The following is an 18,001-nucleotide window of genomic DNA, read 5'->3' on the forward strand; positions in this document are numbered from 1 at the left end:
TGTGCTTCACGTCCAATGACTTTTTTTTTTTGGTTCAACAGCGATAAAAAAAAAAAAAAAACTAAATCAGAGATACTCTTCACTTCTCTGTTATTTATTTAAAAAAAAAAAAGTCTCGAGGACTTCAGTTCCCATGATGCAGCAGTAATTCCGAGGCGGAAGTGATTGTACTGTCTCGACCTACAGCCCTGGTATATAATCACTGTACACTGTTGTGTAAGAAACACACAGTGATGTAAATTCTGTAGTTTTATGGGTTTGTGGAAAAAATACTCAATGCCGGTAAGTCACTTAAGTTCACTGCTGTTACAGGATCTGAATATGAGTTTATCCAGTTTTATAAGACGACAAGTCAGAAATCTACATCGGAGTAATGTAAATGACAGTGGTGTAGGTGTAGATTGTGGTTATCTGTCAGTCTGGACGTAAAGAATAAAGAAACAAGCCGAGGTGCTGTTTGACTGCTGTGAAGAACAAAGACAGATGTACAGGTTTTGTTGTTGTTTTTTCTGATCTGGGATACAGCAGTGCTGATCAGTAACAAAAGACCTGCTGATTGTTGTGCTTTGATCTTTCTGTTTATTAAAGTTAATACATTACACACACAACGTTACTATTGTTATGCAACTCTTTCAATTTGATTTTTTTGTGAAAATGAATGATAAAGAAAAAAGCAGTTCTTTCTGTTTTGATTGAAAATGCTGTGATCACTGTTGCCTTTATAATTATTATTTTCTATGAGGAGAAAATCATTCAAAACTCAGCTGCGTTTTGAATGATATAACAGTCGGGTTACAGAGGAGGAATACTTACAGCCTGGACAACAACTTATTAGTTATCATGGTTTCTTAATAATAACAATACCTGCAGCACAGTGGTGTAGTGGTTAGCACTGTCGCCTCACAGCAAGAAGGTCCGGGTTCGAGCCCCGTGGCCGGCGAGGGCCTTCCTGTGCGGAGTTTGCATGTTCTCCCCGTGTCCGCGTGGGTTTCCTCCGGGTGCTCCGGTTTCCCCCACAGTCCAAAGACATGCAGGTTAGGTTAACTGGTGACTCTAAGTTGACCGTAGGTAATTCATTTCAGGGAGGTCCCCCTTTTTGGGGAAGGATTTTTTTTTGGGGGGGGAGGGCAAATACATTGCCAGGGGTACTCCCCCAGAAAATTAGAATTTGGTTGATGTGATTTCCTGCATGGTGGATTTTGGGGTGGCCTTTTGGAGATGAACAATACTTGAATTCACTCAGTTCACTCAGATTCATAGCTGACACCCTGACTTGGGGACTTAGCTGCCCCCAACCCATAAACTATGATAACTACAATGTGCCATATATTAAGCTCCTTACTGATTGAATCTGGACACCCCCCCCCCCCCACCCAAATAAGGAAGGATGACCAGGATAGACAGAAATGTTCACCACAGAACATTGCTTTACTTAGATACCGAAACACAGATGAATATAACAGAACAATGAATGAATTGCATGAATGAAAATGAATGCAGTTGTACACGTAGGCCCTGGCCTAAAGGGCTCTTTCCTTTCCTATGTTCTATGCCTGTTCCTTTTGCAAGCTTTCATTGTATTTAGAGGCTGCTTGCTTTGCAGATTTGAGCAATTTTCCAGACACCTCCACCTTGTAGTACTTTGTGTCAATAAACTTGTTAATCTTGCAAGACATTGGATTCACATGTGTTTGGCGAGACGTCTGACTCCTAAATTCTGTCCTGATGTGACGCACCATGCTGAATGCCCTTTCCACATCACAGTTAGAATTTGGCAGCACCAATAGCAGCTTCATCAGCTGACAGAGCTCCCTGAATCTCAACTGCCCTGAGCTCACAGATTTGACTTTGGACAGCTTCCCCCAGAACTCATCAACTGGTAAATTCTTATAATTTGGCACCAGTGCTTCCAGGTTAGATGAGACATAATCCAGGACTTCTAAATGGAGTTGTTCTCTGGCATCTGCCTTCATTACATTTGGAAATCTCTCTGCCAAAGTCAAAATCATGGTTCTCAGGATTGACCACTGACAGATTCGTCAAGATTTGATCTCTCACTGGGAATTTTTCCTTTTTTTTTTTTTTTTGAAAGCTTCTGACGTAGAATGCTCTCGCATCTCTGTAGAATTGCTTTGTCTTGTGACTGGAGAGTGCTGATTTTCACATCGGAAAATCACATATTTGACGGAAGATGGATGTGTTAATATACCTGAAGATACAGTATTAATTGAACAGTGTAAATTTTGCTCATGTTGTGAGAGAATCTCTTTCAGAGCCTATAAATACAGAAAACCCCGATGAGTTAGTTGGGAGAGATAACAGGATGGCGTGTCCATTCATTTGATATTGAAATCATGTTTTTAGATGCAATATAACATCACACGTGTTTCAGTGGACAAAAAGGCAACGACAAGATTCAGAAATACACAGGGTAGTGTATAAATTATAAATTAATCTTGCAATGGCTTTTTCCTTCACTCCAATTCCGTGATTATTGCAGAGACTTTACCTTAAAATTTCAAACAGTTAATTCACTTTAAAATCAGCTCTCTGTAAAGGGACACTGCAAGAAGATCATAGGGTTTGGAATTTTGAAAAAAAAAATCTTGTATGGTTGCAGAGATGCGATGATTTTAGTAAAAATAAATAAATTAATAAATAAATAACGGTAATTACACGTTGACCCCCCCCCCCACACACACCTCTACTTAACGTTGTAGCACAAAATAGAAAGGGTGTACATGGTCCTAATTGGTTCTGTTTGAACCAGAAAAGGTTGTAGTTTTATGAGCGACTTAGTTTTGGAGGTGAATCCTCACAAATTCCTGGCGGTTGCGCGACACCTGCTCCTGCTGCTCCAGCACTGAAAGTGAAAATAATTTATTGCCATTATTGAGCCTTCCGCCAAGGAAGTGAGCTTACAAAGATGACAATTACAAAGAGACACTGCTTTATCATAACTGTGAAAGTTCAACACCAAATCAGTTAAAAAAAAAAAAGATTTGTACCATGCATTAATTTCCTGGGTTCCAGAAAACAGCTGGAGCAGCTGCTGCTCTTCTTCATGCTCTGTGCACTCACTGACTGGTTGATAGGTTCGGGATGAAGATTGCTCGCTTGCTCTAGATTCCGTGAGATTGTATGTAATTTACGGGCATCAGGGAGCCGCTATCAATATGCGGGAGACTCCCGGAACTTCCAGGAGACTTGGGATGTCTGTAGGTGTGAATGTGAGTGTGAATGGTTGTCTGTGTCAGCCCTCCGATAACCTGGCGACTTGTCCAGGGTGTACCCCACCTCTCGCCCATAGTCAGCTGGGATAGGCTCCAGCTTGCCTGCGACCCTGTAGGACAGGATAAGCGGCTACAGATAATGGATGGATGGATGGATGGAATAATCTGGCCTGATGTTGTAATATGTGCTGAAGCCATTTCTGCTAACTGTACCTAACTGCACTCCATGTAGCTTCACATTTGCATGGATTAAGATGCTGGATTTTCTCTTGTAACCATTTGTGATCAGCAGGAATTCAGTCTTTACAAGATGATCCTTTTCATGCAATCCTTTGTTCACATGGGCAAAAATAAAACTGTTTTTCACACATGACGCCCTTTTGAGATTGTAGTAATAAGTCTCGCTGAGAAAAAACCTCTCTGTGATCCTCACGAGAACATATGCTCATTTGGTTGATACCACTGAGCTGTATATAAAATGTGAAGAGCTCAGAACCTATTCCCTGCTGTAGACGAGTGAAGCCATCTGATCACCATATTACCACTCCCATCGCGTGGTATCCGATCAAAGTTGCCCCAAGAAAAGTATCTCCTGACTCCCCCCCCATTACCTTCTCTTATTTTCTCAACTTTACCCACATTCCTTACATATCTTTATAGCGCTCCCCTTCACTGTTATTGTTTTTTTTTTTTTCTAGTTTAGTCTCTGATCATTTTTTAAAATGGCTCTTTTTTAATACTATAATTATTTTTACGGAGATTATTTCAGTTTTTCTCTTTCATATATTTCTTCTTGGGCGGCACGGTGGTGTAGTGGTTAGCGCTGTCGCCTCACAGCAAGAAGGTCCGGGTTCGAGCCCCGTGGCCGGCGAGGGCCTTTCTGTGTGGAGTTTGCATGTTCTCCCCGTGTCCGCGTGGGTTTCCTCCGGGTGCTCCGGTTTCCCCCACAGTCCAAAGATATGCAGGTTAGGTTAACTGGTGACTCTAAATTGAGCGTAGGTGTGAATGTGAGTGTGAATGGTTATCTGTGTCTATGTGTCAGCCCTGTGATGACCTGGCGACTTGTCCAGGGTGTACCCCGCCTTTCGCCCATAGTCAGCTGGGATAGGCTCCAGCTTGCCTGCGACCCTGTAGAACAGGATAAAGCGGCTAGAGATAATGAGATGAGATGAGATTTCTTCTTCCTCATTTATAGACATTATCTTTGATCTAGTCTGGGACATTTCCATCAAAAATCTGACAGTCACAGTGTTCATCCCAGATATCAATGTCAGATTTTCAACAAAAACAGACAAGATGATGAGACAGATTTTTTTTTTTTTGTTCTTCCTATGGGGGTCCATGCAAATGGTGCTGTGCGCACATGTAAAAATAATCACACACTAGCTATCAATACTCACAGATGAAATGTCTGTCCACAACCTTTGACCTGATGATTTATACAGTTCACTGCTGCACATGCAGGCATTTGTCTTCTCATTTTTCCCACCAACCACATAAATAACTTGTCCAATTTTGTGTTGCTTCCAGTAGTCTAAATGACAGTTCCGCTCTGCGATTGGAGTGGTAAGATTGCGGCCAGCTGGCTTCACTCTGATGAGCTCTCCAGGTTTTATATAGAGCTCAGTGTTTGATAGTTTATCCACTTTTAGCTACTCACAAATAAGACGGGGTACAACCGAGCAGATGAGGATTAAGTGTCTTGCTCAAGGACGCAACAGTGGGATCGTGGTGCTGGAATTTGAACTCATAACTTTCTAGTCTGTTGAGCTCAAGCCTTAAAGTGCCATTCCACCATTGGATGTATTCTTTGGCATAAAATACAATATATTTTATGACAACATGACTAGACAGAGAAATCTTTTAGCTTCAAAATGATATATCAAACATAATTTTTTGACAACGACAAGTATATTAATTTTGCGACCAAAGTCACCTACCCTTTTAATTTCCACGCGGTAGTGAAACGTGATGTCATTGGCAGGTTCCCCTTCTCGTGTACCACGTCACGTGTGACGTGGCACAGATTATCAGCAATGGCGGATAGAACGCGATTTCCACTTGTCGATTGCTGTGCCGATATTCACCATCGACCGTCTCCTTTGGGCGAAACTTGCTATTTTCCTTCGCTTCTTTTCCGAAGCTGACAATCGCGTTCTATCCGCCATTGCTGATAATCTGTGCCACTCACACATTACGTGGTACACAAGAAGGGGAACCTGCCGATGACATCACATTTCACTACCACGTGGAAATTAAAAGGGTAGGTGACTTTGGTCGCAAAATTAATATACTTGTCGTTGTCAAAAAATTATGTTTGATATATCATTTTGAAGCTAAAGATTTCTCTGTCTAGTCATGTTGTCATAAAATATATTGTATTTTATGCCAAAAAAATACATCCAATGGTGGAATGGCACTTTAACCATTGAGCCACCACTTCCTTTAACTAAACTTGACATTTCCTACACACCTACTGGAAGCGCTATTTGGTTAATTTAAATCTATTTTACACCAGGTGACTGCATGGACATCAAGACCTCACAACCGCTATGCCCATGCTTTCCACGTTACACTCACAAATGTTTTATCGGAAAAGCAAGGCACTTTATTTGTGTTTTCTCACCATGATAAACCATGTGTGGTGATTACTGTAGATATGCATTATCAATATATACAGTCTGATTAAATTAGTCCATGTTTACTCCGATACGCCTTAGTAATCATGATCATGCCGCATTATGGATAGTTCTGCCATTTTTGTTGCATTAGTTCCTTGTTTACATGCTACAAGCACATTCTCACACATTGAAAATTTGCAGAGATTGCGGTCTTAATGACTGACTTTTGTCAACTGTATCACAATGTACTACAGAAGGGATACCAACCTACACTATACGGATAAAATTAGTCTTATTGACAGTGTAGAACCATAGAGACTTGGATATGCTGCCTCCTTTTACAGTTCCGTAAATCTTTTCATATCTGACGGGTGGATCGAGTGCCTAATATTTTTGAACAATCTTAATATTTCAAGTCACTCTAAACCAGGGGTGGGCAATTATTTTTCACAAGGGGCCACATGAGAAACCAAAATTATGTCAGAGGGCCACGATAAATTTAGGTTGTAATTTTATTGACCAGATGTAAGGCGCACCTTTTTAATATAGGGTGAATTCAGGTAAATTGGGCCACTTTTTTTTGCAAACTTGGAAAGACCCCCCCTGCCTTTTAGGGGTACACCAGCCCATCCCCTTACCCTCAGGGAGGCGTTTTAGAGTACCAAATGCCATTAAAAACCTATACAAGAAATCGTTTGTTCCCAATGCAGTTAATATGATAAACAAAGTGGGAATTGTATCCAACACACAGGCAACTTTTGCAAACCAAGATGAGTCTTGTTTTATTTATTTAATCATTTATTTATTGGAGTAGTATTCCTTACTATTTTTACATTTTAAAATTTTTACACTTAATTTAATCATCTATTAGAGTAGTATTCCTTACTATTTTTACATGAAATGGAGTCATATGTGTTTTTTATGTGGTGAAACTGAAGACAAGTTTCCACACTTGTGGACAATAAAGATTCATTCATTCATTCATCACAGAAATATTATGGCATCCAAATGACTTAAAGCAAATAAAGTAGTAATGTTGCAACAATTTAAATACATTTGTGGTGATTGGCCAGTAAAATTGGAAGAGATGAAAAGCTCAGTGCGTAAGTGGCCCAGTTTACCTGATGGCCCAATTTACCTGAATCCACCCTACTTAATATATATTCATGTCAATACATAATTAATATTAATATTATATTTATTCATAGGCTATGTGGAATTGTGGTGTCGGCTACATATAAAGAAGAAAACAAAACCAGTCATTGAATCAGTGCAATTTATTATTTACATTTATTTATTATATATACAATTTAGCTGACATGCCTGACTGACGACGTGCTGGCTATCCTCACTTGTTGCAGTTGACGTTCACGCACAGCTCGCACGTTCGAACGTAAACATGAACGTAGCGCTTTCAAAATAAAAGTCGCACCATTATATTGCACTCGGAATATGGGGGTTTCCCCATTTATTTTGTAATTTATAATTGGCCTCGCGGGCCGGACAGGGACACACAACGGGCCGGATGTGGCCCGTGGGCCGTAGAATGCCCAGGTCTACTCTAAACCCACGCATAGTTTAAAAATGAAGGGGTAGAGGACCTGCAACATCTACAAGAAGCCAAAATCCGATAACCAAGTTATACAAATCAGTGTAAGTTAACATTGGTTACAGTACCCTCATTGATCTCCACAGATATTCATTGTTTTACTGTGTTTTTGACATAATGATATGTAAACTTTAAACATACAAATATATATTTAATCATTAAATAAGCATTGAATGATTAATCCTTTTAATATAAAATTGAATTGCAAGTGATGCTGTAACAGTGCAGTTACTGGAGCAGGTGAAAAATGGGCTCTACAGTTTACTTTTCTAATGTTTGCTCTTCCTCCAGATGCTGCTGCCACAGCGATCCCTGTCTCAGTGTGTGGCAGTGGGAAGACGTGCTGCTTCTTCAGTTCCTGTTGGCGCGCTGAAATTTGTTCCATCCAGCAGCTCAGCGGACAGGAGCTCCCTGGAGCAGCTCCAGACGTTTGTATCACAAGCCTCACGTCTCTTTGTGTTAACTGGAGCAGGACTGTCGACTGAGTCAGGAATCCCTGACTATCGTTCGGAACGTGTGGGGCTGTATGCACGCACAGATCGCAGGCCAATGCAGCACACCGAGTTCATGTGCAGTTCCAAGGCTCGGCAGCGCTACTGGGCCCGTAATTATGTGGGCTGGCCACTATTCTCTTCCCACCTCCCAAATTCAGCTCACTATGCTCTGAGAGACTGGGAGGAGAAGGGCAAAGTTCGCTGGCTTGTCACTCAAAACGTGGATGCTTTACATTCAAAGGCAGGACACCAGAGACTGACTGAGCTTCATGGCTGTTCACACAGGTAGTCTAGGTCAGCCTTTCTCAACCAGGGTGCCGTGGCACCCTGGGGTGCTGTCTGGCTTTGTTAGGGGTGCCGTCAAAAAAATATATATTCTAACGTTGAAATAAATAAAATGAATTAAAATTCCAAAAAACATTAGTTACACTAATGCAGATCATCGCCGCCTCATGCATCATCAAAATTTGTCTCACGGCCCCCTTTCCCATGTCACAACGTCACTGCCGGGGTCAGCGTGACTGCGTATATTTTATATGGGGGTGCCTTGAGAATTTGCATACTTCTGAAGGGTGCCGTGACTGAAAAAAGGTTGAGAAACGCTGGTCTAGGTGGAAAAGAATCAGGGGCAGCGCCAGAAATTTTCTTTTGCTGGTGCTATGGGGTTGCTTGACTGAAATGTAGGGTTTCTCCTTAATATGCTGGTTGCCACCAAGAAAGTTATGTTTTTGGTTTGTTTGCCTGACTGCAGGATTATAAAAAACTGCTGGTGTGATTTTTATGAAACTTGGTGGAAAGGTGTAGCATGGGCCAAAGAAGAGCCCATTCAATTTTGGAGTGGATCCGACTCACGGGGCAGCTCAAAGAATTTAATTCCACTTTTGCTAACATTGCAGCATTTGACCTTGTTGGGTCCCTTCTAATTCTATTACAGTACCCCCAACAGACATACAGTCACACCCACACATACAGTACCTGCTTTGCAACAGTTACATTGCCATTCTGTGTTAAACACAAGGCGAGATATTCAGCTCACAGTATACACTAATGCATTTCAAACAATTAGAATATCCTGAAAAGTTCATTTTTTTTCATAATTTAATTCAAAAAGGTAAATTTTATATATTCTATACTTCTGACATGTAAAGTGAAACATTGAGCCTTTTTTGTTTTAGTTTTGATGATTATGGTTTATAGCTCATGAAAATCAGAAATCCAGTATCTTAAATGATGATTAGAATATTTCCTAAGATCATTCAGAAAAAGATCAGACCACCTGTGTTGACTTTATGTTTTTAGTCTAAAACTAATCTGTTTTTGGCTCAGCCTTTGGCTGAAGCCTATAGAGGCATCTGTCTGTACGTGTATGTTTAACCGAGTTCGAGGGTGTTTAAGAATGTAAGATGGTCATTGGCATGCCAGCCTCAGGTAGCAATTCCACAGAAAAAGGCTGAGCTCAGACCTGCACAGGTCTCTAGTATTAATGTTTTTATTTTTCAAATTATAAATTATCGTATTCACACATTAAAACTTTAAAACTTAAAAAAACAAACACACAAATGTCTTGGGGGTGTTAAGGGGATGTTATGATTATCCTAAGGGTAGCTACAGAACCCGCAAGCCCCTCACTGGTGCTGCCCATACAGTGAATAAAGTGTTGACCAGGCTTTTTATATATTATTGCAGGGGACTTGTGAAAATTGTTAAACTCTTGAAGTCCTTAATCTCTGTTCTTAGAAATATTGATAGCTTATACAGAGATACACATGAAACTTTTGAACATGCTTGCAAATCCTAATGATAGCAGACAATTGAGCTGAGCACACAAGGTTTCATTTTGGAAACATAGTTTTAGCATTTAATAACTAATGAAGTTTAAAAAGTTGGTAAATTTTCAGGGTAAGCACATATGAGAAGTAAATGCTAAGTTGGCTAGTTTGACCCAACCAAGCTTAAGGGTTGAAACTTTTTTTTTTTTTTTTAAAGGTTTATTCTATTTTTGATCGTGTGTGTGTGTGTGTGTCAGGGTGGTGTGTATGGGATGCGGGCACCTGACTGCACGGGAGGAGATGCAGAAGCGTTTTGCTGCACTGAACCCTGGCTGGGAGGCAAGCGCAGGCGAAGTAGCACCGGACGGAGACGTGTTTTTGGAGGATGAACAAGTGATGCAATTCAGGGTTCCTTCGTGCCAGTCCTGTGGTGGCATCCTTAAGCCTGCCGTGACGTTTTTTGGTGACACGGTGGACCGTGCAACTGTACAGTTTGTGCACGACAGGCTGGCTGAAGCTGATGCTATGCTTGTGGCTGGATCCTCACTGCAGGTGAGCACTGAGAGTGCTTTATTAATATACAGATACAAGGAGATACCGCCCAACATTTAATGCTCTTTTGCCCCTTTTTATGAACAGAAAAGGAAGTATTGATTCAGTACTGGGTATTGTTGTCAGGGTACAATTGGCATGAAGCACATTTGATTAGTTCTTCTGTAAGCAGTGCAGAAAGACTGCTGATTGATTGCACCTTGGTTGACCGTGAAAATCTACAGGCCTTCAGTTTGCACTCCTGGACTCTGTTTGGCCTCACTGACACTGCAATTGATATATTTCACTTGTTTGACATGCAGTAAATATGCTAGTAATTTTAAATGGGCATTTTTGTGAAAAAAATAAATCGCCTTTCTCCAAAGGTATTTGGAGAAAGGCGATTAAGAGCAGTCTTTCAAAAACATGCCACAGAAAAAATGAAGCAAGATGGTGTCAGTGTAAGCGATAAGAATATTTAAATGTATGATGGCAAACACAAATGCTCAGCATTTTTATGTCACAGAGCATGGTAGGAAGTCATCTCCTTAATTGCATCATGTATACAACTACACAGTATATTTCATATAAGCATTAATTCTACTAACCTGTTAAATTTCCTGCTGTTTAAATCCTTTTATGTCAGTTAATTCTGTGTTAAGTGTGTTAATATACACACGCACTCGCACACACATATTGAGGTATTTTACCTGACGTCACAGGGTCACGTGACGCCCCGGTGTCCACCATTTTGAACGTCAAGCTACATACTAACGCTGCAGACAGAGAGGGAGAACCAGCTTGAAAAAAAAAAGTGTTACAGACACCTAGAATAGATTAATTTGTCAGTAAGCACTCTATAAATAACCATGGTGTTTGCTTGTTGTGCTGTGGGCTGCCACAACAGACAGGGACAGCGTGCAGGACGCTCCTTTTACCGGTTTCTAGTGATGGGAATTTCGGCTCTTTTTCGGGAGCCGGCTCTTTTGGCTCTTCTTACTATAAGGAGCCGGCTCTTTCGGCTCCCAAACGGCTCCTGAGATTTTATTTTTGATTTAATTGCTGCAATTAACTAGTTAATTAATTACATTATTTATATTTTATCAATAGGATGTTTTCCATTTTATTTTTTAGTTTTGTAGCCATTGTAAAGCTTGGTAAAGTATAGCAGTGTAACAATGTTCTAGCTATAGAAATAAAACTTACTTACCAATTAATAAATTAATTTCTCACAAACATAATGCAAAACTGTGTTATATTACCAATATAAAATACACAGCTGATTTTCCCCTCCTCAGGTGCCTCACAGACTCCTCTCCCCTGCGCTCCACAGCTTTAAGCATTACACCAATTTTCGTATTTTCGCAGCTGTGAATGACATCAACCCCCCCAACCAAAAAATGTAGGCGTACACCATGCTACTTTTTTTCCTTTGACTGGTAATAGACAACACAAAGACGCAATCGGACAGCAACTTTTTTTGTGAAAGTCTCTCTCTCTCTGAGGCACCTAAGGACAAAAAACTAATTCGGCTCCCCAACTCGGCTCCCACCGAAGAGCCGGCTCCCGTCGTTCACTTCAAACAGCCGGCTCTTTGAATCGGATTGTTCGCGACCGACACATCACTACCGGTTTCCTACTGACCCAGACAAGAGGGCCAAATGGATTGCAGCTGTGAAGAGACAGGATTGGGAGCCAACAGAGTACTCCAGACTTTGCAGTGATCATTTCATTTCAGGTTAGTTTATCAGTTAACGCAATTTTGATAAAATATATAGCAAAAAGTAAATGGGTCAGTGTTTGTTAACCCATCTGAGCAGTGAAACAAGGCAGTGTTAATTTGTCTAGGGTTGCATGTAGCAGACATCAGACATAAAACGCAATAACAAAGGCTAGAAAGAAATGGGACGCAGAAATAAATAAACAGGGCTCCATACCAAGGCTGGGTACAGTGTTTGTGATAAAAGACAGATCCAATTTAACACGAATCACAGCTTACTTTCTTGTTAAAATGTGCAAAGGTCTCCACCATCTCATACCGCCTTGCACTGAAGGACTTAAGCGTGCCGTCCAAAATGGCTGCGTCACGTGACTTGGTCACGTGGGTGAAATACCTCAATACATTTATTATGTAGACATGAGCGTTTTACTGGGAAATATGCCACTTGTATTTTTTCATACAAACTACATCCAGGACATTGAGTAACATATTTTCCAATATCTTCACTCGTGAGGAAATCAATTAATTGTTTTGATTAATTTGGGTACTTTTTGTTTGTGAATGTGTCTATATGATAAAAAGAAAATCACAAGTTGGCTTGAAGATATGAAGTTATCTTATGTTGAAAAACTCGCATTTTTCATACAAAATACATCACGGATCTGAGCGACATTTAAAAGTTATTCCACAAAATCGAGTGGTACATGAGCTGATAACCGATGAGACGCGTAGTGCCGAGTTGGCTATAAGCCATGTATGACAAGATTGAGTGGAATAACTGTTTTATCCTATCCACATTCATTGAATTTTGAGAAACAGAGCATTTTTATTTTTTGTAAATTTGATAAATAAAAAGTTTATAAAAAACATCCGACAAAATCATTTCTGCTTATAGTCATGAAAGTGTTCTGGATTTTCCCAGAATTCCAGATTTTCATGAAAATTCCTCTGGATTTTTTCCGCTAATGACAAGTCTTCCGGAAATCCGGATATTTGACAAAACTCTTGAAAATCTCTGGTTTTCCGAATGGAGAAATTTGTTTTTCGGATTTTTCGCGTTCCTAGACGCGGTGTAATACTTCGCATCATCCTTGCATGGGCACAGTCCTTAAATAGCCCAAACATAGTTCATTGATTAAAGACAGGTGTTCTTTGTTCACGGTGCGCGTGCCGGAGCTCGTTAGGCACGCGTGCCAAGGCATGCCTTCAGGTGCACGAGCTAAGGCGCGCAGGACTGACACCGTTCTGCTCAAGTGCAACACAATCGCACTAGAAAGCATGTTCAAGCTGCCAGTGTAGCTGCAGTCTTTTTAGTTGCGAATTACAAGTATTTTCTCATGTTAATAATTCGCCATGTCAAAACATGCGCAATTTTATTTATATATATATATATATATATATATATATATCATCTCATCTCATCTCCTCTAGCCACTTTATCCTTCTACAGGGTCGCAGGCAAGCTGGAGCCTATCCCAGCTGACTACGGGCGAGAGGCGGGGTACACCCTGGACAAGTTGCCAGGTCATCACAGGGCTGACACATAGACACAGACAACCATTCACATTCACACCTACGGTTAACCTAACCTGCATGTCTTTGGACTGTGGGGGAAACCGGAGCACCCGGAGGAAACCCACGCGGACACGGGGAGAACATGCAAACTCCACACAGAAAGGCTCTCGCCGGCCCCGGGGCTCGAACCCGGACCTTCTTGCTGTGAGGCGACAGCGCTAACCACTACACCACCGTGCCCATATATATATATATATATATATATATATATATATATATATATATATATATATAAATTAATTTAAAAAAATTATATATTTTTTTCCCCATCAAAGTTGCATTTTGTGGGTTTTGAAGCTAAGTTTTAGTGCCATTTCTAGAACACAACAACAAGAAAACGTGGAAGAAACAGCAATAATGGAAGAGCCGGTTTCTAAGCTGCCTAAAACTAGCAATGGTAATTATTTTTTGTTACATAATGTACTCAGGCTGCCAGTCAGTGTGTGACACACACACACACACTACGCCCCTGATTTATATGAGAAATTTGGTATTCATTGGTGTGTTTAAATTTACAGACAATACGAACTAATGTAAACAATTGGCTTCAACTCTCATAAATCTGAATTGGAAATGTTTAGTTCACTTTAGCTTCTGCAAACGCACAACTCTACTAAAAGATTGATAAACGAGGCTCAATGTCCCCAACATTGAAACCTGAAAGCTTTAGAAACTCTAACAGACCTTTTACTTTTTAACAGTACTGTTTTGGGATTTTGCTGAGTTTACCTTCAACTGTCTGATTTTTTTTTTTTTTCAGTGAACTGTGTAGGCAGGAAAATCACCGCGTTTTATAAATGCACTCCTGAAAATTACTCATTAACTAGGGGAATTAAATTTGATATTTTTAACATGTTAATCATTAATGTACATGAAAGAAAAAGGCTTAAAAGTAACTTGTTTTAGTGAAAATAAGTACTAAAATGCACTAGAATGCAGGGTTTTGCGTGTTGTTATTAAAATATTTTCGGGGGACGTTGCCCCCCCATATCTTAGTTTGACTTTCAAAAGTTCAGGTTTTTTTTTTTTTCTTTGCTCCACTTTCATCTCTGTGCTTAAAATGTAAACAAACTGGCAAAATGATAGTAGCAATTTGTGAAAAACGTTATAGTAATAATTCTTCAAAAAAAGTTCTTATCAAATACTTTCATTCCATATTTTGTTGCTTTTTTGCCATATATACATTGGGGGGGGGGGCTTCTTAAGGGTTTTTTGGTAGTTGGCAGACCAACTTAAAAGTTGCATTATCACCACCGACTGGGCTGGAGTGTGAAACAGGAGCTATTGGGGGAGGGGAAAAAACTATATTCTTTTAGCTATTTCTGTTTCTTTTAAATACTTAACAATTTTTGGGGTTTTGTTTTCAAGTAGAGTTTTTATTTCGTCCTCGGTTGGATCTTGGTTGCTCCGCCATTTTGTTTTTCTCTACTCGCGGTATAGGAGCTGATATCCTAATCGTATAGTAGCCAATCAAAGCGTGCGATGACTCATATCCAGTGAATGTGGATAGAATAATTCCCAATATTTCACTCCAGTGATGTCACTCCCAGTGTTTTCCCACTGACTAGATGCTTGTTGTCAAAATGGTGAACTGGTTCAAAATTAAAATTCTTTTAATTAACTTGCGTATTTTTTTTTGTGTGAATGTGTCCATATAATATAAAGAACGTTACATGGTAATGCAAAGATATGAAGTTTATCTTCTCATGTTGAAAATATTTTCACTTGTTCGCTTCGCTGACTCATGAATATATTTACCACTTGAAGATAAACTTCATATCCTCACACAACCAATTAATATTTTCTCTCTTTTTATATATATAAATAATATAATGTGTGTGTGCATGGCTCTCCTGTTATATCCAGGTGTATTCTGGGTACCGTTTCCTGTTAGCAGCCCATGAGAGACGAATCCCAGTGGCCATCCTGAACATTGGTCCTACGAGAGCTGACCACCTTGCTGAGCTTAAAGTCAGTGCTCGATGTGGAGAAGTGCTCCCAATCCTCAGTACCATCTGAGACCAAGAACAGCCAATGCATGGAAAATTTTCCCCACTTTCAGTGGTGCTCAAAATCAGAAAACTTGTCCTTTAGTTTTCAGTGATAACTTCTATAAAAACTGTTGGCTTCTACCTCACTGTGCAGTGATGAAAACACAATAGAAAACTTAATTATCTGTTATTGTTAGCAGTAGCCATGTTTGAAGCGATCTAGCTTGTTTCATTTGTTGTAACCCACATGATTGAAAAGAATGATGAAGAGGGTAGACAGATTTTAGGTGGCACTGCAGAGAAGCCTCAAAAGACTTGATAACTGTCACTTTTTTATTTTTAGTTGTTCTATTACCTGCAACTCAGGGAAACTCAAGTGAAAGTCAGAAATGTGTATTGTTATTCGGCTTTTAGCTGTGGTGATGGAATATTTTTGATTAGTTTATTGCCTACTAACTAGGACTAACTGATGGGTCACTGGACATTAGCCTTAATTCATGTTAGTACATGCAAACGGTTTTTAAAAACATTCATAACGCAGAGTTAAATGTTTGTGGATTTCTAGTCACATCTGACACTCAGCTCATTATCTCCTTGTTGAGCAATACTCAATATTTAAGATATGTGAGCTTTTAGGCTTGCACCTCTGAACTTTTAAACTGATTTGTAAATGGTTAACTGCTGCTTGATGGCTGTTTCTGGTGTGGGTCATATTTATCAGCTCAAGGGGAAAACACGTTTACAATTTAAAAAAGGATTTGAGGAGAGTTATAGTTCACTTAATAAGCTTGAATAAACTTGAACCTGTGGCATACGCCAAAAGAACAATGTGTTATCTAGAAACTTTTAGTCACATACAACCTACACCTAATGCTAGCTGACCTAGCTAAAGTGAGTTTTTGGTGGTAAATCGTGGTTGTTTTGGGATGTTTTGAAAAGCTTGTTTAAATAAGTCACTGAGAACTTTATAGTTAAAGAAATCCTACTTCTCTTTACCAACCAGTCACAAATGAGAGTGAGTTTATTAGTCAACTAGCAAGAGTGCGAGTTAACTAGCCGGCTAGCTGATTTAGCTAATAATATTGAATAAAAATATTATAATAAGGTGGTGGTTGTTGTATTTGAGGGTTATAGAAGTCACTGAGAATATCACAGTGCTAAAATCCCACTCGTGTTAGTCAGCCTGTGTCAAAGGAAATCTAATTTACTAGCAAGTAAATATTTCCTGTCTAAGTCAATGTTTGTGATAAACAGTTTCTTATATTGGGGTACATTTTGGTTTGGCTGTTGTTATATGGCCCCTTCTATAATTGTGGGTACATTTCAAGTGTTGACCCTGTCAGTCATTGTTAAACTGGGCAATCCATTAACAAGAATAACAGAGTTGACTTTTTTCCCCACCATTTTGTGTCTTAACTCTACATGCTAACCTCAAACTAGCCACCACATGGCATGCATGAAAACAGAATTTTATGGATTTTAAATCATCATCTCATCTCATTATCTCTAGCTGCTTTATCCTTCTACAGGGTCGCAGGCAAGCTGGAGCCTATCCCAGCTGACTACGGGCGAAAGGCGGGGTACACCCTGGACAAGTCGCCAGGTCATCACAGGGCTGACACATAGACACAGACAACCATTCACACTCACATTCACACCTACGGTCAATTTAGAGTCACCAGTTAACCTAACCTGCATGTCTTTGGACTGTGGGGGAAACCGGAGCACCCGGAGGAAACCCACGCGGACACGGAGAACACGCAAACTCCACACAGAGGGGCCCTCGCCGGCCACGGGGCTCGAACCCAGACCTTCTTGCTGTGAGGCGACAGCGCTAACCACTACACCACCGTGCCGCCCCTAAATCATTATTTATTAAATGAGTGAGCGAGTCACTCTAATACAGGGATGAGAATGAAAAATATTTTAAAAAGTCTGAAAAAAGCCGGGGGTTTGGGGGCCGCAGGCACCCAGCAGGGCCCAGGGGCAGAGCCCCACTGAGGGCCCAGGGGGCGGGAGCTAATGATTTCTGACTATTTTTTTTTTTTTTTACCCCAAAACCATAAATTTTATCAGCAAAAAGTTGCAATTTATTTGGAAATAAATTCCCCTTCTTGGTGGACTACCAGGTGAAAATGATTAATATGGTACAAGAGACTTGTTTTTAATCAATTCACATTTGATGATTTCAAAAAAATCAATGCACCTTTTAATATAAACGAGCTCTACAGTACTATATTTCTGCATTTTTGCTATTCATGTCTTTGAATACTCTAATCCTTTAAAATGAAGTGCAAACCAGAAAAAAGTTCTATCATATAATTCTCTTAAGCTTTCTTCTGATGTTATCATGGTAGCAGAAGTCTTGCATATTAAGCAGGCAACATTCAACATCACATCACTTCCCTTTCAGCTGTTGTGTGGACTAACTAGGTTTTATCTGGACAGGATGTTGTGT

General features: G+C 40.0%; 1 protein-coding gene across 2 annotated transcripts; it reads left to right on the top strand.

Moving 5' to 3' along the window:
- The first annotated feature begins 177 nt into the window (after positions 1-177).
- sirt4 (sirtuin 4) lies at positions 178-17,127 on the top strand. 2 transcript variants are annotated; one of them, XM_060919620.1, is made up of 4 exons: positions 178-282; positions 7,755-8,242; positions 9,984-10,278; positions 15,419-17,127. In XM_060919620.1, exons 1-4 carry the CDS (start codon positions 253-255, stop codon positions 15,569-15,571), a joined length of 966 nt encoding a protein of 321 aa, XP_060775603.1. In that variant the 5' UTR covers positions 178-252; the 3' UTR covers positions 15,572-17,127. The 2 variants fall into 2 exon arrangements, with proteins under 2 accessions (XP_060775603.1, XP_060775604.1); XM_060919621.1 differs by lacking the exon at positions 178-282 and adding an exon at positions 5,654-7,507.
- Positions 17,128-18,001: the final 874 nt, after the last annotated feature.

This window comes from Neoarius graeffei, chromosome 4 (genome assembly GCF_027579695.1).
Source record: "Neoarius graeffei isolate fNeoGra1 chromosome 4, fNeoGra1.pri, whole genome shotgun sequence".
NCBI classification, from domain to species: Eukaryota; Metazoa; Chordata; class Actinopteri; order Siluriformes; family Ariidae; genus Neoarius; species Neoarius graeffei.